Source organism: Lepisma saccharinum, chromosome 20, assembly GCF_977018435.1.
Source record: "Lepisma saccharinum chromosome 20, izLepSacc3.1, whole genome shotgun sequence".
NCBI lineage: Eukaryota > Metazoa > Arthropoda > Insecta > Zygentoma > Lepismatidae > Lepisma > Lepisma saccharinum.
In genome coordinates, this window is record NC_139248.1 from 29,353,387 (window position 1) to 29,378,208 (window position 24,822).

Below are 24,822 nucleotides of genomic sequence, written 5' to 3' on the forward strand. Positions count from 1 at the left end.
TGCTCCACTCTACGTGTCATCCCCAAGCGACATGCATCCTTCGAAAAAGTGTTTGTTCCACTCCTGCACTCTTGCCTGGGACATACAGTGCCCCCCATATATTCTTTCCATTCGTTGATGGTTTTCACGACCTCCTACACCTTCTGGTGTCAAGAAGCGCACAACACCCCACTGATCGGTTAGCAGCCTTTGTGCACACCTTGCCAGACACGTAATGCCATCTAGCAGGAAAACTTGCACGAATCAGTTTCATCACACCTGCACCTCCATTTCGGGCCTGTCGACCCATTTCTAACTACCATAGTTTTGGTGTAATATCCCCTGCATCATTATTTATTGACTGAGCCTCATATCAAATTGTCAGAAAAATTGGTTCCTCGGAGAAGTATGCATAAAGAACATGTATTCTCCATTCACTACAAAAACAAAGTTCATTTCCTGTGTTAGTTCTAGTGTTATTTTGCCCATGAATATATTAGTCTGAATATAAGGTCCCACATCTTCACAATGGCCGCTACACTGAAAGCTAGGCTTTATTATATGCACTTTATTCCTATGTCCAAGATTCCTGCACAACAGACATTTGAACAACAATAGGATTTCTCAGAAGTCACGTGTATTTGTTTACATTGACTTTGTTCTTACAGGAGACAGAATACTTATCCTAGTTGCATTTCTGTCACTTTTGGCTAATTAGTGTACCATTATTGATTATAAGTTTGGAAACTATGCACTGAAGAGTTAATTTAAAAAAATATTTTTCAACTGAAAATTTGCCAATTTCACATGCTTAAGTTTCCTATATTTACTGTGAATAATTGTATCACCACTTTCTTTGCTTATAATGATATGATAACCATTAGAGCTAAGCCAATACCACCTTGAACCGATACCCATAGTGATTCTGATTGTTTCATGGATTCCCACCGATACCAATACCATTTTTCCTCTTTCTCTTCATTTTCCTCTATCTCTTCCATTTCCTCTTTCTCTTCCTGCTTGAAAATTGTAATTATTAAAAGTTGTTCAAAATATTGATTAATATTAGTTTGTAAGTATTCCACTCCACTTATATACATCTATTTACCAAGAATTTTGCTTAAAAATATTCAAGAATTACATCAGTGTGTTGAATCACATGTTGTAATCATAAAATTCAGTTTTTTGGACAAAACTATGCAAAATAAGAAAAAACTTCAAATTTTTCATAATTTCCATGATAATTAGACCACAAATCTGCCACACAGCATTTTTGTAGACCCTGTGAAAGACCGAAATGCCAGAAAATAAACTCCAATCAATTCTTTCACGTTTCGTGTTCCGTACGTATTAATGTGCCACGTTCCGAATCAACATATCCAGTTCTCAGGTGGTGTGAATATCAACAATAATAAAATGTTTATTCAAATCTTGTACTGTATTCCAAATCCACATAAATCAAACTTTAATCAGCTCTCCTGAGAAGTTAGTGCAGATGGACATACAACAAAATAGCATTCAGCTAGTGATATGCTGCATACAGTGTACTTCAAATTTAACTGTATTTTGTTTAATAGTACTCCCCTTACGTTACATAATACTTACTCTTAGTTTTCCACATCTGTTTTAAATCTTTGCAGTCGATCAAGAATATTACAGCTGATATAATGACAGCAGATAGGGTTGCTTTGGGAATGTATTGAATGTACGGTGTGAGAAAAGTAAGAGCCAAAAGAACCAGCAGCCCTGTAAGAACAAAAATAATTGTTTCTTATAACTATACACAGAGAAGAGTGTAGATTCCACATTTGAATTACAGTGGAGGTACATTTCAGCGATCAGTGGTTCTCAACCTCTGTGAGACTGTGGCTCGGTATTTTTTTTTTCGAAGTGGATGTTCCGATCCCAATCGAGCATCAAAAATCTTCCGACTTTTCAGAACAGTTCCTAGTCTTTTCTTTAGGAAGTGTCAGAAATTAAAACATTAAAAGGTTGGAAAAGAAAAATAATGATTGTACTAAAAAAGTTCAATTGACAATCCTAACATTTAAGAAAATGCTTAATTTTAAAAGACAAATTTCTGGATCCATGTTCTTGTACTATTTTTTATTGCTAGTTTAGCCAGACTTTTGGGACACCCTGTACATGTGCATCTGATGTGAAAGAAATATTGTAGTTAACTAAAACCTGAGATGTAAAAAATATATACACAATGATTGGCACAAAAGTTTTATAGTTAACCTATAAAGTATTGTAATAATCAAAAAATTGTTTCATATGTTTTATGGAGAGCAGCATCATGAAATTCTGGAGCAATACTTACCAGCATAAAGACCATTTAGTGGAGTCTGAGCTCCACTCGTTTTCAGAATAGCTGCTCTGGATATAGCTCCTGTCACTGGATAGGACTGAACAAAAGAACCACAGATATTGGCAAGACCAACAGCCATCATCTCTTGGGTTGCATCAATAGTCAGACTCTCAGCTGAAAAGATATTTACATTAATGATACATCTTTCATTATCATGCTTAATTTTTAAAACTTCTCATTTACCATTATTTTATTTTAATCTACATACTCCTAGCATGACCAGGCTTAAAAGTCAGAAACAGTGACAATGTGCTGAGCACACATCACCCAATGAAAAATCCACTTCGGAGGCCTTGGATAGTTCAAAACAGTAGAATTTGTACACCAGAAACAGTAATGAAATTTCTAATTGATTTTACAATTGAAAACAATTGGTTTCAATACATACAAACTTACAATTAAATACAAATCACCAATTGGAAATTATCCTGCATTTGCAATTGATTCCGATACCTTTATTGGACATCCAACTGCATCCAATCCATTCCAGTTGAAACCAATTAAAAGCAATTGAAATTTCAATTGGAACCAATAGATATTTCCAACTGTGTGGGACTGAACCTATAGTTTCAAGTGCAATCCAATGGGTATCACACCTGGGACCCCTAGATTATAAGGATTATGAAAGAATCGTAAAATTTAAAATACATAATAAGGTCTTTTCTACTGTTACAGCGGCCAATCCTAATGCTGGCAAGGAAAGTGGGGACCAGGGAAGCGACCAATCCAGCATGATACGAAACGCAGTAGCCAGTAGAACGAGGTTCACATAATACTTCTTTCCGCCATGTCGTAACTCTCGGTGCCACTGGTGTTGTCTGGTTGGTCTGCGGCGTATTCCCCGCTACCCACCTCCCTTGCCAGAACTATGACCAGCCACCGTAAGAGTAGAAAAGACCTATAGTCCAGACGATACATCACTGTATTGAAAAAATATCGCCCAGGGGATATTAACTACAGAATATATCGATATGTATTGTCAAAATATCGTGGAGGCCAAAATATCATCACGATATTTTGGATATATATCGTCATGATATTTGGCAATATATATCATGTTGGTGATATATCATCACAATATTTTAGTGATCTATATCGTGGAGATGACATATCGCCGATATTGCAATATGGAAAAAATATTGTATCGTATCGTCTGTGACGATATTTTCTTGATGATATATCGCGACATCAAATTTCTGATATCATCCATCCCTACTTATTACTCACAGTGTCAAATATTGTGTGTTAGTGCACGTGCCTGCACTGGATGAAAGTAGAAACTCATGAGCGTCTACAAGGGGTCCCAGGTTCAATACCCGGTGGAAACACATGGTGGTTCGGATCCCACTTTAAACTATAGTCCAGTCCCAATTAGCCTTACTATGCATAAAGTGGACTCAAAACACCAAATCAATCAATCGTGAGCTTCTAAAGATATAGGTAAATTGAAGGTACCCATGCAATATTGCACCCTACCATAAAGGTGCATATAGTGGAATGTGGAGGTAGGGCCTCACACATTCTCGATCTCAGCCATTTTTTGGAGGTGATGTGATGAGCAACATATCTCTGGCCACCTTTACCCTCCAGGGTTGCCCCCAGGTACCCATTTATTGGAGGGTGGGTGAACTGCAGAGCTGCTATATGCAGGGACAAGGCTGCAAAAATTCCGACCTTAGATCCACCCTGGGAACTGAACCTGGGTCTCCCTCACGGCAGTCAGCCATCCTACTGACTGAACTACCATGGCTCCTCTAAAGATATATTTGACTGAAAACTATGCAATTAAACTTTATCTTTATCTACCAGAAGTCAATAAGGCTATACGTGAACCACAAACTCAAGTACACACAGGTATAATTACACAAAAATGAAAATTATATCCTCATGACTTATTTAAATAGTTTCATAAAACAACACAAAATGCAGTTTTACAATGGCATTTAAGATATATCAGAAACAACAAAACTATGCATAAATTAGTATGAATTGAGGATAGTTTGAGGTTGAGCCTGAAATGATATTTGACAAGAAGGCAAAGGTAATTTTTCCTGATCATTTTGCCTATTAGGAAAGTTAGTGACACACATGTTAAAGCTTAGACAGAAAATATTCCCGTATGCTTTGACAACCCTCGAAAATTTCAATTAAAATACACCAATAAACTTGTTTTTGTGGCATGATGCAAACTTAATAATTACCTCTGCATAATTAGGAATATATTTCTCCACATCACATCTTAATATCAATAAACTTGTTTTCTTCAGTTGTGATACTTACAGAATGCTTTTGAGATAGCAATCACTTCGAGGAGTGTTATAGCTGGAATCACAAACAACGAAGCTCCAAGGTGTTGGACCATACCTATGAAATTTGTCGTCTCATTTCCAGACATCACACTAAATGGCGGTAGTGCTAGTGAAGGTAATCCAGTTTGTACGGAACCTACAGATAAAAATTAAGTAAGCCTGAAACATTTGTTCTAAATATTATCAGTTGTTAATCATATTTTTTAAAAAGATTTCTTACTTTAGTATGCACATGTAAGCTCCAAGTATATGTAAATCATTATTTTAAAAAATGGGGGGGGGGGAAATTATATCTAGTCAGACTGCGAAAAGTGGAGAATGCAAAAAGTTTTCTTACAGAAAAATTGAAGTACAGTGAAACCTCGGTTTTACGTTTTTCAGGGTGCCAAGATGAAAGAAATGCAGGAAAATGTAAAATTCGGGAAAATTTTCTAGCAATTTGCCCTATTGAATGCATAAAGTAGGAAAATGTAAAATCAGGGTTCCACTGTTAACGCTTGAGTAAATTAAATCATATTCTTTGTGACCCATTGAAGAAACCAAAAATAGACATACTTACATGACAGTGAACTGTTTCATAACTTCTTAATGCAAGTCAAAATTACACATTAGCCATTTTGAAAAAAGTGACAAATTTATGAAATAAACGCTATACAGGGTGTCCGGCTTAGACCTTTAACATTACAAAAGAGCATAATTTTGCAGACAAACCCAATTTTATTACCAAAATGTAAATTTTGGTAGAAAAACTCATGCATTTTTTTGTCCCAGCACCAGCACTTCACACAACCTCGATATGAGCTCCCCCTGTGGCACGGCAGATGTCAAACCGATATTCCAATTCCGTCCAGGTATTCACTAGCATTTGAGGAGTCACATTGTTAATTGCCTGACGAATTCTGTTACGCAGATCTTCCAAGTTCTCGACGGGCATACTGTAGACTTGGTCCTTGATGAACTCCCAAAAGTAAAAGTCTAGGGGGGAAAGATCCGACGAACGCGGAGGCCAAGCAAGTGGTTTAGATCCCCTTCCTCTCCATCTTCTGGGAAAATGCTCATCGAGAAATTCTCGTACAATGATGGCAAAATGTGCCGGGGCTTTGTCTTGTTGGAAAATGGTTTCTGGAGGCATTTGAGGCACAGCGTAATGCTGAAGCATGTCTAAATAATTCGTTCCTCTCACAGTTTCTTCAGCAAAGAAGAACGAGCCTATTATCTTCTCTTTCATTAATCCACACCACACATTAACTTTTGGCGAGTCTATCATAATTTCACGAAACTCATTGGGATTGTCACTTCTCCAAATATGCCAATTTTGTCTGTTAACTTTGCCACAAGTGTGGAATGCAACTTCATCAGAAAAGCACACCTTGTCCAGAAAAGCATTGTTGTAGTCAATTTCGGTTAATATTTTGCCCAAAGACGTCTGTCTTTTAGGTTTATCATCAGGATAATTTCATTGATCTAACTGGATCTTGTATGCCCGTAGACGTAACCTTTTATGCACAACGTCATGGATAGTAGACCAAGGAATGTTGGGCTCTAAACTTGCACGTCTTATTGATTTTCTTGGACTTCTTGTGAATGCAGTGCAAATCACTTCAATGTTTTCCTCTGATACCTTCCGCTTAACGTACTTCCCGTGCACCGACACAACACTTCCAGTTTCTCTTAGTTGTTTATCCCACTTAGCAATACTCAGATAGGAAGGAACATTGTCGTGACGTTGAAGATTGAATTCATGCTGAAAAGCACGTTGAACAAGCTTCACAGATTTGTTTGCTGCCAGTGAAAGAACGCAGAACACTTTCTGCTGAACCGTCCACTCTGCCATCTTGGAATTTATGCGTTACACGCGCATGCACGTCACTTCAACTCGAAGTACTGGTGATTCTTGCCAATGGCCACAGTTGCCAGTCCCATACAAACAATAAGTTTCACTTGAAGTTGAATGTAACTAAAGTTATACTGTTTTGTAATGTTAAAGGTCTAAGCCGGACACCGTGTATTATACAGATGCAATACATTTTGAAAAAAACAAGACTGTTTGCACCTTGACTGCAAGGACTTTCATAATAACAATTATTCAGATGTGTTGTGTTATTGAGTATGTTTTGCGTCAATTCTTATTGAAATATGGTTATTAGAAACTTCTAAACATCAATTTTGATATACTACATAATTCCTTCATTGGGTCTTCATTTCAAACTAGAAATATAAATATTACTATTGAAATAATGTCTTCTATAGTTAAATTGTTTTACACATCACTTAGACAATGGATATTCTTAACAATTTTTATGCAAGTATGGGTATACGTACATTGCTTCACAATTCTAGGGAGCAAACTCACATTGTGACAAAGTTTTTTCAAATGATATATAAATATTAAGATTGGGAAAGATTAATAAGTACTCTAATGGTTTAGCCAATATTGATGTATAGGTACATTTACTGATCTCATATTTTTATAAACAGCCTTTAACTTTTCCTTACTTCCTTATGAATATAATAATATATTTCATGTAACCTGGTTTCTCAAAAGAAATATGAAAAATTCAAATATTCCATAAGGGAAAGAATCTGCAATTTTATATCAGCTCAGTGTAGAATATCAATTATTGCTAAATTTTTATATCGAATTTATCAGTACTGACATAAATTTCATATTGATCTATTGCTATCAGATATATAATAAATGTATCTATTACACCTCTCTAAATTTACCCTTGCACCCCTATCCCAAGATACAACATTCTAGATAAACAATGACCTCAATCTATCTCCTTTATTCTAGTGACATTACTTTTCGAAGGGGTTTGGAACCATAGGCGTGCACAGATTCTCTTATGAGGAGGGAGCAAATCGGAGATAGAAAAAACTAATTTCATCTCACTGTGTTATTATTGTATTGATGAGTATAGAACAGGGGCATACATAGAGTGTGTCCAAACCCGCCGAACATCACTGTTTTACAAATTCAAACTTTCATGGCACCAATCTTCATTGCTCCCCCTCCCCCCTTTATTTCAGCTCTCTGTGGTACAGAGGCTATTTTACATTTAAAAATGGTTTCGTATAGCCGATCCAAAACAACTACACATTATTTAATCATTCCAATAGTCACTGCGATTAGATGGGTGTGCCCTCCCCTTCCCACTTTTTACACCTGCACCATGGCACTTAATGCTAAGGCTTATCTAAAAAGAAAAGTAAACTGTCCTTGCCCCCTCCCCCCCCACACACACACTTTTGTCACCCAGTCGCAGCTACTGACTTCCAATTCTGCAAATGCATGGAGGTACCACAACTAACGAATAAAGTGTGTGGAAGTGTTAATAACAAGAAATTTGTTAGAGATCAAAGTTGGATCATAGTTCAATTTCATAGGAAAAAATACACCTTCCGCCTTCCCCTACATAGTTACTTAGAACTTTAATTGGCTTGAAAATACTTACTTTTTTTTAAAGAGCACATTGTTTAATAATGGTAATTAGATTGTATATTTGAAGTGAGAGTATTAAGGGGAGGCAACTGCCCCCTCTTGCCCTCCCCCATGTGCATGCCTATAGTTGGAACCTATGTAAGGAAAATTATCAACACACTTTTCCTGGCAATGCATTTAAGAAATGTATCCCTATCCAAATATCTTACCTGTCAGTTTAAATGGTGCACTATCACCTTGTATGAAGAAGTATGCGAATAAACCACAAAATACAAAGACTATCACATTTCTGGCTGTTCCAATTAACCATATTGCTCCCACACCTATCTTTTTTATGATGCTCATTTCGACTTTTTCAGATTTAAATTCTAATGACTTCAATGTCTGTAAAAGAAACACACATAAACTTATCAAAGAAATTCAAATGGAATAAAAGAAATAAAATACTGATGACTTTTAAAAACGGAAATGCAATTAGCACATGGAAACTTCGAAAAAATAGTTTCTTGAATGTTTGCATAACCATTAAAAGTTCTCTTTTCAAAATAAAATATTCCAGCCTGATTTCCAAAGCCTTCTTCAGACTTTCCAGAGAGTTTAAAACATTAAAAAAGACTCGTAACATTGCTTAAAAATAAATTGTTTAAAAGTCTAAACAAACTTCAATTCCATCCTATTTTAAACTTGTAAACATTTTTGGGTTCAGAATTGGGTGGAACTATATCAATGATGAGGTGAAATACGATTGATTGATTTGCTTTATTTTACTTCGCTTCTTGTGCCACTTTTGGCTAATTTGTGAAGATGAGGATAAATGATGATATGATGAATAGACACTCACAAACATCCATGTCCAGGCTGGGATTCGAACCCGGGACCCCTGGCATCGTAGCGCAATGTGCTAACCACTCCGCCATGGGGGCCTGCTGAAATACAAGTTTCTGTTATTGTGAATGTTGAAGTAATACAGAAAATTAATAAAGATCTTCCATTGATTAACTGATTTTCATTTATGAGGTTTCTAGTGAGTTTCTGCATATCTTGCATGCAGTTCTTCATCAAGTGATCATCCAAATGTGAAATGGAAATGTTTCAACAAGTTGCACTAAATGCGGTATGAAGTTCATATTGCAAGTTAAACTTTTGCAACAATGTAAGTGTTTTCTTAATGACTTACCATATTTGCTAGCATATAAGACACGCATTTTTTAAGAGAAAATCGTTATCACTGAATTTATAATTAACTTACAGTATTTCAAATATAAAGTGATATGTAGGTCTCCTTTCAACAAATAACTTACCTAATCTAACTAGGAAAAAGTACATTTTAATCATCTTCATCACAAATTGCAAGGAAATCATCTAACTCAGAAGAGAAAATTTCCAGAAAAGAATGTAATCAAAAACTGAATTTCGGCATATAAGATGCACCCTGTTTTACACACCTATTTTTAAAAGGAAAAAAGTGTGTCTTATACGCCCCCAAATACGGTAATTGAAGTTACTTCCCAAATAACCATTGTATAGAATTTAGTTCTAGATATAAACATGCCTTAAGCAAAAGCAGAGTGGAAAGGCAGGCAATTCCGAGCACACTATCCCACAGAGCAGTGTCTTTTATATTATAAATTATACTTTTCCAGATATCCACAAATTCATCCACATCTTCAAAGTTTAGGCCAAGGAGTCCTTTCACTTGACTTGTAGCAATAGTTAATGCAGCAGCTGCTGTGAACCCCACAGTAACAGGAACAGAAATAAAATCTACCACAAAACCTGGAAAGAAATATATTTGCAAAGTGAGTTTGTATTTCTAGCTGTAACATCCATTAGTTTGTAGAAATTTCGAATTAAAAATGTGGTTTGAACAAGACATGAACCTAGAAACCAACAGCTAAACTATCAAGGCAGCCCTAGCTGCTATTTTTATTTGGATAATGTCTTTCCCAAGGATACTGCGCCAGATTCTATTGGCTATGAATTCCTGTCATGGATACTTCTACCATGAGAGAGACATCTTGTGTGTATGCTTTGCAGTTAACTTGCAGAAAACTTGCAGACTTGCTATGAAAGTGTTTCTTATAAATACAGTTCTGCAGCCACCTTGGTGGTCAAGTGCATTCATAGTTCAGTCCCAAACTGAGCTTGCTTTGTGAATGTCCCTTCATTAATTCATCTAATCATCATTCATCCTCTACATCACAATTAGTCAGAAAGTGGCAGAAGAGCAATGTAAAATAAGACAAATACAAACTACAGCTTTACAGGAGCAAACAATCAATTTTTACATATTTATTAGGGCTGAGCCGATACCACTCTGATACTCTTACAGATTCCCACAGATATCAATACTTGAAAATTGTAATGATTAAAATTTGTTCAATATATTGACCAATATTGGTGTGTAAATATTCTTCTCCAATTATATGCATCAATTTACCAAGAGATTTACTTTAGAATATTCAATAATTGCATTAAAATAGATGCTATGTAATCAAGAGATACAGTTTTTTGTGCAAAATTGTTGCAAAATAAAAAGGAAGTTTGAATTTTGCATAATTTCCAGGATATTTAGACTCCACGATTGCATTTTTACTGACCCCTTGAAAGACCTAAATATCTGCTGGTATCGGTAGATGCTTTCCGATATCCATACCACTGGTATCAGCAGATACCGATACATCGGCATCGGTATAGCCCTAATATTTATGGTTTCAAAATGTACGACTGATAAAGGAAGTACAAGATTTTTCAAAATCTAGCCAAAAAAAGGCAAATAGTGTGTTTGTGCAACAGTGCAACAGACATTGCATATACAAATAACAAGAAATTCAAAAGTACTAACTAAGGATAAGTACTTTCCCTTAACATATCCTGGGAAAGACACTCTCAGTAACACAGCAGAATGAAAACTTGTAGAGAAGTTAGGGTTTAATTGGTCACCTGGTACACTAAAGTAAGATGTGAAGTCACCACACTTCTTGCAAAAATTTCTACAATTTCATAGAATTTTAACAAATGCCAGATATAAAACAGAATTTGCAGCATTTCACAAGCGATTTAAAATAAAACTTGGCAATAAATTTCAGGTTCATAATTGTTTAGATAAATTTATTTGTACATTGGAAAAAAAGTTTTGGTGAAATAAAATATCAAATTTAAACATTTTAAATGTAATGGAAGAAATAATGTGTCTATTGTAATTCAATACTGTTTCTGAACAGATAATAAGGTACTTATGAAAAGGTAAAAACTGAAAATTCCAGATTTTTGAGTGTGCTGTGCTAATGTTAGAACATGAAGACCAGTGAAGATTTGGAAAAGGGGGAGGAGGGACATGGCCATCCTGGAATTATGGCTGACTGCAGTTTTAGGTGCAATATTATTTTAAACAATGACATCCAATTTTTTTCCATAAAATACTGTAAAATAAACTTCTTAGACAGAACAAATTTTTGTTAATGTTGATTTCTGACACTAGAAGCTGGAACAATTTCTTGCAGTGCTCATTCTATTCCCTGTTCCCATGACATTGTGAATACAGTATACCTGAGAACATGTGAATTAGGGGGTGACAATATTGCCCTTATCTTAATGTGACTCAGGCACCTTTTTGTTGCTTGTAGCAATTTTATTAAGTAGTTGTATTGGTGGTGAGTTTTATGTTATTCATGTGGGAACTGTTTGGCTAAGGAACTGAACTGTTTATATTGAACCGTTCGAGCCAATAAGAATGACTGTTGTGCATTTTCTTCCACTTGTTTGTATTTCAGAGTGCCCAAAAGTGCATTTTAGAAGGGGTTAGAGATCTGACAAATGCTCCTGCTTGTCATTCTTCTTAGTTTATTTCAGTCTGCCAGGTAACTGCTACTATGGAACTTTTACCAAGGGCTAGGAAAACTTCTTACCCCTTTCCTTCCATTTTACAGCTTGTCCCATCATCCAGACTGTTAACCCAAGGGCATAACCACTGAATTAATGCTTTAGTAATTCACATCCACACTATCAATAAAGTCTGGGCAAAGCATCATTTTCACACTGGCCTGGAGGTGACAACACTGCAAATGTGACCCTGCCTGCAGGTACTATTAATCATTACTTGGAATATAAACAAATCTTATGCAATAACTGTGCTGAGTAATGAGTGTAAACTTAAGATTACTCTTATAGAAACATTTGATTTATTACCAGCAGACCGATGAAGAAAATGTTTACTATATATTGCAAATCGACAACAATATTACTAGGTGAACAATTCATGATTTTGCATCGTATATTCTTGTCCAACTTTTTTGTTTTGCTCATTTGGTGCTCTCCTACATCAGCAACTGAGGCCACTTTGTAGAAGTGTTCTTTGTAGAGAATTTTAGTGGGCCCACCCCGATACCACAGATACTGTGTCGATACTCTGGCACTCCTTAAGAAATTTCAACTACTCTCATAAGCAATTTTTCATTGCATGCAAAAAGAATAAAATTGTTAGTATTGTAATTCAAGTCCACTTGAATCATGCATAAGCACTTGTTTAAAATACATGTAGAGGCAATGTTACAGTTAACTCTACAAGCTATTTAGTATGCAACCATATTTACAGGGATGGATTTAATTTATTTTACTTTGCTTTTCTACCACTTTGGGTTAATCGTGAATATTTACAGGGATCATTGCAGATAACAGTTGGAGGAAGAAGTTACTTTGCAAGTGGTAATTGACAATAAAGGGAAATTATAAATTTAGTTGAATTTCAGAGTTACAAGAAACACATCATATACTTACAGTTACTGAAGCTGATATTGAATTAAACCTTAACGCTTGGGAGAAATGGTACTCATTGCTGTATTCCGTTTATACATGTTTGCCAAAGTAAGGCAAATGTAATGCTGCTTTGCATAGTAGCTTCATTTTGTCATGCTAATCACTCACTTGGTAGGTAGAAAAGGATATGGGGCGTTTCTCTGCCGTTTTGGAGGTGTTGTGATCAGTACCATGCTCTGGCTGCCTTTAAGGCTTGTTTGGACCTTTGGCCTGCATCAGGGCAGCTTTTCTTCGAAATTTCCTCTCCTCAAAATACTGCTATGATAGTACAAAACCGAAAAATTACATCCGTTTATAATTCCTTCTAGATCATTCATGTGGTTTGCTTTCGTTATTGCCTAGATATTCTCAATAGTTTCATGATTTTGTAAGTCTATTAAACTATTGACAATATCTAGAAAATAACAAAATCAAACCACATGAAAATACACGTGAATGTTCCAGAAGGAAATATAAACAGATGTAATTTTTCGGATTTTCGAATATCATAGCATTATTACAGAAAGAGGGGAAATTTTGACAAAAAGCTGCCTTGGCGTGGGCCAAAAGTCCAGCTGAGCCTTAACCCCCCTCCCCCCGAGTTGCCCCCAGGTACCCATTTTATTGAGGCTGGGCAAGCACAAGAGCTGCTTTATGCGGGGACAAGGCCGGAAAAAATCAGACCTCAGATCACCCACCCCAGGAATTGAACCTGGGTCTTCTGCATGGCATTCAGACATTCTACTGACTAGACCATTGTGGCTCCCCATCAACTTCAAAATGATGATAATTTTTTGAAGATTGAGAACCACAGAAATTAGATGGCTGGCTAGAATTTGGAAGCGCCTTGCATCTTCATTGGCAAACCTCTGGAAAAGTGTTTCTCACATGATTTTCCATGGAATGCCACACTCACCTTTAGAAAGAGGTCATCAACTACAGCAATGTAGGTTTGCTGATTGACTGCAGAAGACTGTTATGGAGGACTTTCCTGTTCTTGCTGTTTCCACTGCACTCGAATTGCAATCCCATGGGTGGTTCCATGATATACACCAAAAAAGTACCAGATGAAAAAGTGGCCCAAGTACTTCTCTGAATACATTATTGTTAAACTTACTTTAAAATGCCAATATGGGCATAATCCAAAGTGATACACTTTGAACTTACTTGTTGTATTTACAAAATACATAGCTTTGAAGGTGCATTTGGTGTTCGGTTAAAATAGGATAAAATAGGGGTCATTTCTTACTTATCGAAAACTGAATATAAGAAATATTTTCCTTCTTCCTTTCGTATTCTACAATAAGATTAATACTCACCAAGTTGAATAACTCCCAGCATGAACGTAATACACCCACTCATGAAACACAACAATATTGCATATTCAACTCCGGCATTTTTCTCATAGTGGTGAGTTATTAGTGATAATATTGCTGTTGGTCCAATGCTAATTTCCTTTACACCACCAAATAGCACATAAACAAAGCACCCCATTATAGCAGAATAGAGGCCATACTGAAATAAAAGGTTAGAAGGTAGGTATAAATAAATCTATTACTAGACAAGGAAGATTTCGTTAAAAGCACCAGCAAATAGATAAGAGTAAGACAGCAACATGCAAAATGCAAGTTCCATAAAATGCTCAGTTCAGAATTGACAATGTTAACTTATTACATTGCATTTGTGGTAGTATTATTGCAACACCTGATCAGGGTTATGGTAGCAGCCAGTATTCAATAAAACCAGAATAAACAAAATTATTCTAATGCTGGCCGAGTTATTTTAACATGCAAACTTAATTAGTTATATTATCATGCAATCTAAAAATCAGTTATTTTAGTTATTTTATCATGCAATCTTAATTGGGCATTACTGAGTTCACAAACTATAGGGTGGGAAAGCCATTTCCTGTTTTTATTTTTTTTATACCTAGTAAATTTACATAGATCTTGCAATGAACTTCATGTTGTCTTGTTGTGCCATTTACGTCATTGCTGTTTCAAATCCCTTTGAACTCTCAGAGATGGCCGGTCGATTGAACATTGAGGAAAGAGTTAAAATTGCTGCAAGATATGAGATGTTATTCACGTGGAATGGTGATGGAGAGATAAACATGGCAGACATGCAGTTCTGGAGCAAGAATAATGTAGAACTGCCACAGAAAATTAATGATGTTGAAAACAAGATTCGTCAAGTCTCTGTGGTTCCTGCAGAATTCTTAAGGAGGGTCATAGAAACCTGTCCATTGAAGAGAATAAGGCCCGCTTTAGACAAAAGCATTTTCCTTAGCATATTTCTTAACATTTACGCCATGACCAAAATGCTACCGTGTAAAGTGAAAAATCTTATGGCATTTCAGATGCCATGGAATATTTTATGGCATTTCTCAAGGATAGAACCCATCCTATTTCCGTAGCATTTTTTGGAGCATAACCAATCAGAAGCAACCTCTAGGTTGCGAGTGAAGTTGTAATGGCAGCCGCGTGAGATGTAAACAATGTAACAGTTGGGCTGAAAAGTTCGTAGGCTAACATAGTAAAAAATATTTTTTTGACAAAATTCGATTTTATTATTCAATATAGTTGCCTTCGAGGGCGATACAACGATTATAGCGGTCATACAATTTTTCGATGCCATTTTTATAGTACGATTTCTCTTTAGCCTCAAAACAGGCCTCAGTTTCGGCGACTACCTCTTCATCAGTGCTAAATTTCTTTCCAGCGAGCATTCTTTTAAGGTCTGCAAACAGGAAAAAGTCACTGGGGGCCAGATCTGGAGAATATGGTGGATGGGGAAGCAATTTTATTACGGTTGAATATCGCTAAACATTGCTCCGAATCATCAAAACGTTGTTGCTTTTGATCGATTGTGAGCACGCGCGGCACCCATTTTGCACACAGCTTTCGCATGTTCAAATATTCATGCACAATATGTCCAACATGTTCCTTTGATATTTTTAAAGTCTCAGCTATCTCGATCAACTTCACTTTACGATTATTTAAAATTATTTTGTGGACTTTTTTGATGTTTTCGTTGGTAACAGCCTCTTTGGGGCGTCCACTGCGTGCATCGTCTTCGATGCTCATTTCGCTTCGTTTAAATTTAGCAAACCACTTCTCAACGGTTGATTTTCCTGGTGCAGAGTCCGAATAATGTTTATCAAGCCAAGCCTTGGCTTCAACAGTATTTTTTTTTCGCCAAAAAGTAATGCTTTATTAACACACAAAATTCTTTTTTATCCATTTTTTCACAATAACAAAAGCTGCTTCACTCACAATGCTATATCTCACGAACTAATTATCCGGCAGCTGTGAAATTTATACACGTATCTTTTGAAGGTTAGTACTAAGTAAAAATCACATGGATTTAATTCTAGTAACGCCATCTATGAGTCAGCCTACGAACTTTTCAGCCCAACTGTTATCACTTCACATTTTTAAAAGCCAATAACTATTCAACCGAGGGATAATGTTTCGTATAAAACGTTATTTAGGTACACAACAATGGCGCTGCTTAAATACATACTTTACAACATTTACTGTACACGTATTGAAGAATATTTTAGTTGCTTCAAATGTAAACACAGTGCACTCAGCATAGATGGTGTAACTCAACTTGCTTTTCATGCTGTATATGTTTTACATTGTAATCACAAAAGCTAGCCAAAAAGTTACACGAAATATTTGCGTATAAAGTACTATCTCCTATAAGATTTTTTTAAGCATTTGCTAGCAAAAATGCTAAAGGAAATGCTTTCGTCTAAAGCTGGCGTAAGTGAAAAAGGCTGAACCTCACTTTGATTTTGATTTTTGTTATTTCGAGTTGCTTTTCAGCCACTTTTGGCTAATTGAGACGACGAGGATGAATTATTATATATGAAATTGATGAAGGGATACTCACAAAAAAAAACATTTATGGACAGGCCACGATTCAAAGCTGGGACCCCTGGCATCACAGTGCGTTATGCTAACACTCTGACATGGAAGTTGGCAAATCACGCATGAAGTTGAAACTTGGGGAGAACTAATGACAAACAATGAAGTGCACATAAGAAAGAAATGTGAGGTACTACTTTGAATATTGTAGGAGCAATAGATGTTCGAAAAATAGGGTCTTGCTCCTCACACACCCTGTTATTTTCTGATGGTGAAACTGTAGGTTTTTACTGACATTGCTAACCGTCATGCTCAAACCATGGTGGAAAGATAAACACACACGCACATATATTATTTTACACTAAAAAAAAACAACATTGTTTTCAGAGTTTTTTGATATTCAGAATTTAATAAAATGGATTTTGGATGTGTACAGTGTACAATGTTAAGTAAAGTGATTTTTGCTTCTTTGTAGAAATGTACTTTGAGCCTCCCTCACCACACGGTAGTAATGTCGTTGCCTAGTAATCAAGTGGTCCTGGGCTCGATACCTGGTGGAGGATCAAAGTGGTTCGGATCCAGTCCCGACTATCCTTTCTGCACATAAACTGGATGTAGAAAACAAACTCCAGTAGATATGTATTTTGTTCTTTTTCCATAAATTTAGAATTTGAAAGAAAATTGTAGCTTTGTAATTTTGTAAAATGAACCATTCTTTAACAATGCGTTTATCAACAAAACAGGGACTGTGAGCATGTTTGCAATGCTCCTGAATAACAGACTAAAAGTCCAAATGTTGTTATTTTTGTTAATCATTGATTCAAATCAGAGCTCGTTACGGAGAGAGGGGAGGGGATGCAAGGGCATAGGAATCCCCCACCTACTGCACTGTCTCCACATCGATCCATACAAGCATATCCTCCCTTCCAATCCCCGAACTCTACCAAGCATCTTCTCAGTAAGAAACTGCCATTTCAAGTACAGATTCAAATCATAAAGTTTATCATTTATCCCTCCCCCCATATCCTTCTCTTTTCCCTTCCTACTCTGCATAAGATGCAACACAGGTTCAGTTGATTACAATAATGTGCCACCAAGTAATGTTAACACTTCATTGGTTTCCATGGCAAATATGTTTTTACTCTGGCTCAGGAAATAAACTTGCAAATGTATGTGTGGTGATAATGGACAGTTTAAAATGGTGAGTAGAAAATTAGTATTGCATTCTCTTTCTCTAAGAATGTTTTCTAGTAGAGAATATTATTTAGTTAGTTCCAGAAAAAAGTTATTTGTAAAATTACAAACAATTAACATAGTAATTAGAACTATAATTAGTTCAGCAAATAAAGCTGGTTGGAAAGCAATATTTTTTCTGTAAATTAAGAGAAAATAACAGGAAGCAGGCACGTATCCAGGAATTCCTTTCGGGGGGGGCTCAACACCATTTTTTTAAGGGGTATAGTAAGAACCTCACAATTGTATGTTCAAGACCAGTGGTGGCAATTGGGTTCCAAAATGGGGGGGGGGGGTGCGGAGGGCGTTGCAAGGAAAGTTTACTTTCTCTTGGTAGATCAAGGCTTAACATTAAGAGGCCATAATGTTGAGGCAAGAAAACAAAAAATTGGGAGCAACTATCCCTTAAATCGTCGCCACTGTAAGGTTGCCATTTTAATCACAACGTGAAATCGGACCATTCTTTACCACTCGACTCCTCTGTTTCCATGCATTAACATTGTGTGCCGGAACTATCTCAGTATGTGTGTTTGTCCATTTCTTCTCATCAGGCATAAAAACATCTATGGTGTCTTTGAGTGTTTTTACGAAGCTGTTACACATGCACGGGATGGACCATGAGATGGACAATCCACTCGACAAAGCGAGATTCAAATTGTGGGCTGCGAACTGGACACAGACAGCTCTCGAATATTTCTCTCTGATTTGAGCCTGAACACCACTAACGTGTCTTGTCCTCCCATATTTGCAGCTCTTATAAAAAGCCGAAACCCACCAAATTGTTCAGATTCAGGCCTTAGCACTCACAAGTGTTCAAAAATGCCTGTCACAGCTTCCGCTGTCTTGTCATATATCGGCACGAAACAAAGGAAGTCTTCTCGAATACAGGTGGATCACGAAACAATTAATGCACAGTGAAAACCCTTCCGTTCCCAACACATCTAATGTATCGTCTCCCAGTATGCTCAAATGCTTACTCATTTATCTCCAGTGACGTGCCCAAGGGAGGGTTGGTGAGGTCATAACCCCATTTGACACCGTAGCGACACAAAAGGCCGCACAAACCTAATTTCGACTTGTGAAATCCTCAGGCGACACGGTGTGAAATCTCCCTTATTAGGCCACTGTCATTGTCACCTCGAAGTAGTAGCTCTTGTTGACCACAGCAAGAAATTCTCCTCAACCGGTGGGAATGCTCCTCAGTTTTCTTCTCTCTCCTATATTTTCTGTGCTTGTTCACTATACAGGCAACTCCTTACGATTTGACATACGCAGGACATGTACTATGTAGACATTTTAACGAAAAATCGGTTGAAGTCAAGGATGGCTAGTGGCTCAGTTGGTAGAGCCCTGATTTGGGTCCTGGTAGAGCCTGCAATTTCCACCTAAAATGTCTACATATGCAACATCTTGCTTTCTCTTCTCGACATTCATAAAATTTTCGGCTGTCTCTTTATGGAAGTTAAGTGTTTGAAACAAAAGTATTTTTTATACCATGAAATTCTCGGACTGCATATATGTAATTTAGTTCTGGCAAAACTAAATCATCACTCAAAACTTTGATTTTCAGCTGATCCATGCAGCTTATTTCTGTTTTAACAAACCACTCCAATATCCGGTACTGCTGAAATATTCACTTTAGAGAGAGAGAGAGAGAGAGAAAGAGAAAGAGAGAGAGACGCACCTTGATCTCTTCGGCCCTCGAACCGAACTAGCACTACACTGAGGCCCCAGAAGTACTGCTGTCGTCAATGTCTTCATTTTCGAATCACTATATCTTATAAAGCAACCAGAGGACGCTGACTGATCTGATCACCAATCGACTGTATGTATGAAAGAAAATTTCGGGGCTTACAATTCTACCCAATAAACCAAATACTATTCTCACACACACCTCTGAAATCTCATTAACCGATTCTTTGTACAGATCAACCGAAATATTGAATCCGCGTATTTATATCCTCATTATATTCTAGAACGTTCCGCAGATAAAATGATTCGTTAATATTGCAGGTAGTGGACTCCTTCTCTCATTCAAGAACGTACCCTCTCCCGCCTTCCAGAGATTAGAAATTACAACGAATCGCCCTACGTGTGGCGTTACCTTTGTTGTGCAGCTTCCAAATGCTGATAAGTGTCTACATAGTGCTCAAGTGCGCTGCGACAACACCGAAAGCGCAAGAAAAGTTTACGTGCAATATTATCAACAACATGGTTATAGAACATTCTTGCCTCGATAATTGTCTATCTCCTTAAATCATCGTCACATTATTCAAAAAGCCAAAAACCTAATTTTATCTAGTGTAAAATAAAAAACTTTCTGGGGATAGCTCGAGCCACCTCAACCCCACCTTGGATACGTGCTATTAACAATAACAGGGTTATAGAACATTCTCCGTCTTGTCTCGATAATTATTTCTCCCAAATTATCATCACATTATTCAAGAAGCCAAAATCCTAATTTTATCTAGTGTAAACAGAAAAAAATCCTGAAGGAGGGCTCGAGCCTCTTGATTCCCACCTTGGATACGTGCTATTGACTATAATAAGGTTATAGAACACTCTCCGTCTTGTTTCGATAATTATTTCTCTCACATTTATAAATTTATTATCTTCACATTATTCAAGACGCCAAAAATCTAATTTTATCTAGTGTAAATTGAAAAATTTCCTGAGGGGGGCTCGAGCCACCTCATCCCCACCTTGGATACGTGCTATTAACAATAACAGGCGTTCAAAACATGGTCCATCTTGCCTCGATAATTATTTCTCTCCTTACATTATTTTCACATTATTCAAGAAGCCAAAAACCTAATTTTATCTAACGTAAACTGAAAAATTTCCTGGGGAGAGGGTCGAGCCCCCTGTGCCTCATCTTGGATACGTGCTATAATCAATAACAGGGTTACGGAACATTCTCCGTCTTGCCTCGATAATTATTTCTCTCCTTAAATTATTGTCACATTATTTTATTTCACACCACAAGAAACCAAAAACCTCATTTTATCTAGTGTAAACCTAAAACTTTCGGGGGGGGCTCGAGCCCCCTAAGCCCCCCTCTGGATACGTGCCTGACAGGAAGTAAGAGAAAAAATAACTTATTTTTTCACACTGTTCTATTGAGCTATTCCAAAAGCATGGTTTCTCAACCTGATGATCAGTGGTGATTTCTTAAACATGTAGATGTGAGATTTCTATTTTCTGTTTGTCCTTGATTTGTGATTAGAAATGAAGTTATGAGAAAATCACACATGTGTATAGAAATACATTTCTGAAGGGTCTTATTTTATTATCAACGAGTTCCACTCCTTGGTTGAACTCAATCAGAATTGTTTGCTGTATCATTCTAGCAGGTCTGGATTCCTATTTATGATTTCTTCTACAATTGGAGAACAGTGTAAGGCTAAATACATTACTATGGTGCGGCGGAGCTAGGACACTGTCTTCCTATTGGTTCGCTCTGGATCCTGGTGTACGTGTAATTGGCTTTTACAGAGAAGTGGGTTCCAGGCGTGATTGAGCTGAAGTCCCATGTTCCTGTCGAAATTCTTGCTTTCCGAGGAAATGGCTATGGCTGCCTTTACTAGTCAGTCCCAGTATCCAGCACATTTAGCTACAGATTATTCCAACCAGAAAAGTCAGATGTTGCATTGTACAAGGGTCGTTCAAGGTTAATCGAGACTTTTATTTCTGCAGAAGAAATAGGTAGCAGAAGAACCACCAAACTATGTCAGTTTTTCAAAGTATTCTCCGTGCGCGCCGAGGCACTGTTGCCATCGTTCTGGCAGCTCCCAAATTCCTTTGGCATAGAAAGAACTTGGTTGTTGTCGTAGCCACTGGAGGACATCGCTCCGCAGTGCTTCGTCTGTCGTGAATTTCTTCCCTCCCAGATGGTCTTTAAGGGGTGCAAACAAATTATAATCACTGGGGGCTAAATCCGGAGTGTAGGGGGGATGGGGCAGAACTTCCCAGCGCATGTCGGCCAGAGTTGTTGTTGTCACATTGGCCGTGTGAGGGCGGGCATTGTCATGGAGAAGAATGACATTTCCAGACAACATCCCAGGTCTTTTCTTGCGAATGGACTTTCGTACAGCACCACTCAACGATGTGGAGTAATACTGGGCATTAATCATGCTCCCTTTGTCCAGAAAATCCACATGGATAACACCCTTCATGTCCCAGAAGACACTTGCCATGATCTTTCCAGCGGACGGCTGCGTTTTGCTTTTCTTGGGGGGCGGGGAACCTTTATGCCACCACTCCATGCTGCGTCTTTTGGTCTCTGGGGTTGAATTGTGCAACCATGTTTCAACACACATGATGATGGATTGCAACAATTCATCACCTTCTGCTCGAAACCGATTCAGAAGCTGTTCACAAACCATCCTGGGTGTCCACTTCTGATCGAATGTCAGCTGGCAGGGAACCCACCTTGCACAGATTTTGCGGAAGCGTAAGTGGTCGTGAATGATTGTCTCAACACTCCCGACACTGATATTCACCTCGGCAGCAATATCCCGCACTGTTCCTCGCCGGTTCTCAAGAATGATTTGCTCAACACGTGCGATATTCACTGGTGTGACTGCAGTTGGGCAAATGTGTCCATGTGCTTCATTTGTCACCAGCTCCCGTCCTTCGCGAAACTGCTCACACCATTCGTACACTCTTGTCCACGACATCTTTTTTTCACTATGCTGTGCTTGCAATCGTCTGAAAATCTCAGCTGGTTTCACTTTCTCCTTCACGAGAAATTTGATTACACACCACTGCTCCACAGCCACAGACACACTACTTGCCGCCATGTTCGCTGCAACTGCTGTGAATGCGCGAAATATGTCATGCCGGGTGCTAGTTACTCGCGAAGGAATACATTACATCACCCACACATTTCATCATGAACCGGCTATTCATCGATATTTTACGTCCGATGAATGGTAGTTGTAGTGGGGTGTTCCTCTCCTGTGTTGCTACAAGTAGAGGGGCTGTGTGGTGCAGAATCAATCCTTGTAAGGGCCTTGTACCCATGTACAGCTGCTCCGGGTACTGTACTTGTTCTCTGCTGAGATGTAACTGCCTTGGTTGTAGATTCTCTTGGTCCGAAATGGTTACTGCCTGTGGGCTAGTGTGTTCAGAAGGGTAAGACGTTGTACTTTGTGGTGGAAACTATTGGCATTTAGGTGATCAGAGCAATTTATGCGCTCAACACACTGAAGTAAGTGCAGATTTAACCTGGCTAGTAACCTGAGAACAATGTGTTTGCAGTCTTCTCAAAATTTCACCTGGCTTCATGTTCTCCTTCACAAGGAATTTGATTATACACCTCTGCTTCACAGCTACACACACATGCACGCACATGCACACACACACACTATACTTGATGCCACTTTACTGATGCTGCTGAAAATGCACCAACTTCATCGAGGCAAACGTGCAATATGCACAAAAGCTGAATGCACTCTTCAGAAGTTTTATCACTATCCAGATTGTATTTGCCACTTTTTTTTAAAAGCAGAAATGTCTTGTGCCAACATTGAATGATCCTTGTGTGTATGTATATTCTTGTCATTATTGAAAAATTTAATACATTATAAAAAGTACAGTTATACAGAGGAGACATGCTCCAAGGACAAATATTCAATTTGATATCCTTCATGAATCCTAGTTTTGGCTCCAAGTAAAAAAATATTATATGTAAGTTATGGTTGGTGGTCTGAGCACAGTCCAAGTCTCTGGGTGTTCAGCTTATCCTTCAACCCAAGATGAGTGTTATGAGATCAGCGATTTATCTACATCCCCCCCCCCCCCAACACACCCCTAACATCCCTCCAAAATGTCCTCAACACCCTCTCAAATTTTTCAAAAAGGACAAATTTATAGTCATTTTAGCTCTAGATCAGGCTCGTCGCCTGATAATGTTCGCATGAGTAAGTGAACACTCATGTATATGTCTTAAATTACGTACATATTAAATGCACGCACGCACGCACGCACACACACACACACGCACGCACGCACACACGCACACACACACACACACAGACTGCTACAGTGTTCCACTCCACAGAGGGCATTGAACACAATTGCTGTGCGTGTTGCATAGAGCTGACAGCTAAGGGGCTGTTGGCCACTATACCCCAAAGATGTTCACTTCGCTGTGCGAACACTGATGCAAGCGACAATACTTCTTACATTCACCACCAGAGTGCAGCATATACAAGGCATGTCTAGGGGGACTCAAAAAGGTCTGTGCTACATAGTTGCAAACTGTAGCGACAATTTGCTAAACCTGGTGAATTTTAAGGGGGAGAGGGACAATTTCCCCTAGGTCCTTCTTGTATTACTTCAAATATAGAATGACTTTGGGGGGGGGGGATTGTTGAAAATAAATCGAACTGTTATTCTCACTTTTTCAATTGAATATGAAGTTAACAAGGGAAAGGAGTAAATCTGCATTCAGTACGAAAACATTATTGTGAACACTCATATGCGAACCACACATGACGCCGCTGCTCTAGATCTACTTTTCCACACCTGAAATAGAAACTTACGCCTTGAAATGGAAAATTCTGAATAAACCTCTGCTCCTTCCAACTGCTGAGGGCCGGTTTTTCAATGTGCAATTAAAGTTTGGATTGGGCAAATAATTGTAGTCTCTTTTGTAGTGTAGGAAAGGATAATTATTTGTACTACCTATTACCATTTTGTGGTTTAGGAAAAAAGTCAAATCTGTAACAATTGTTTTCCCTTTGTATGTATTTCTTTGTAGCAACAGAATACACGCACGTAAGTTCTGATGTATTTACAATCTAAACAATG

At 37.7% G+C, this 24,822-nt stretch overlaps 1 protein-coding gene across 1 annotated transcript in view; it reads right to left on the minus strand.

Moving 5' to 3' along the window:
- The window catches only part of LOC146003844 (sodium-independent sulfate anion transporter-like), a 123,756-nt gene that overhangs the window by 16,187 nt on the left and 82,747 nt on the right, over positions 1-24,822 (minus strand). The window contains exons 3-8 of the mRNA XM_083142297.1: positions 14,218-14,413; positions 9,657-9,880; positions 8,314-8,488; positions 4,631-4,795; positions 2,303-2,464; positions 1,585-1,725 (exon numbers count right to left, since the gene is read on the minus strand). Coding sequence (XP_082998423.1) covers positions 1,585-1,725; positions 2,303-2,464; positions 4,631-4,795; positions 8,314-8,488; positions 9,657-9,880; positions 14,218-14,413 — 1,063 coding nt within the window. The remainder of the gene's footprint in view (positions 1-1,584; positions 1,726-2,302; positions 2,465-4,630; positions 4,796-8,313; positions 8,489-9,656; positions 9,881-14,217; positions 14,414-24,822) is intronic.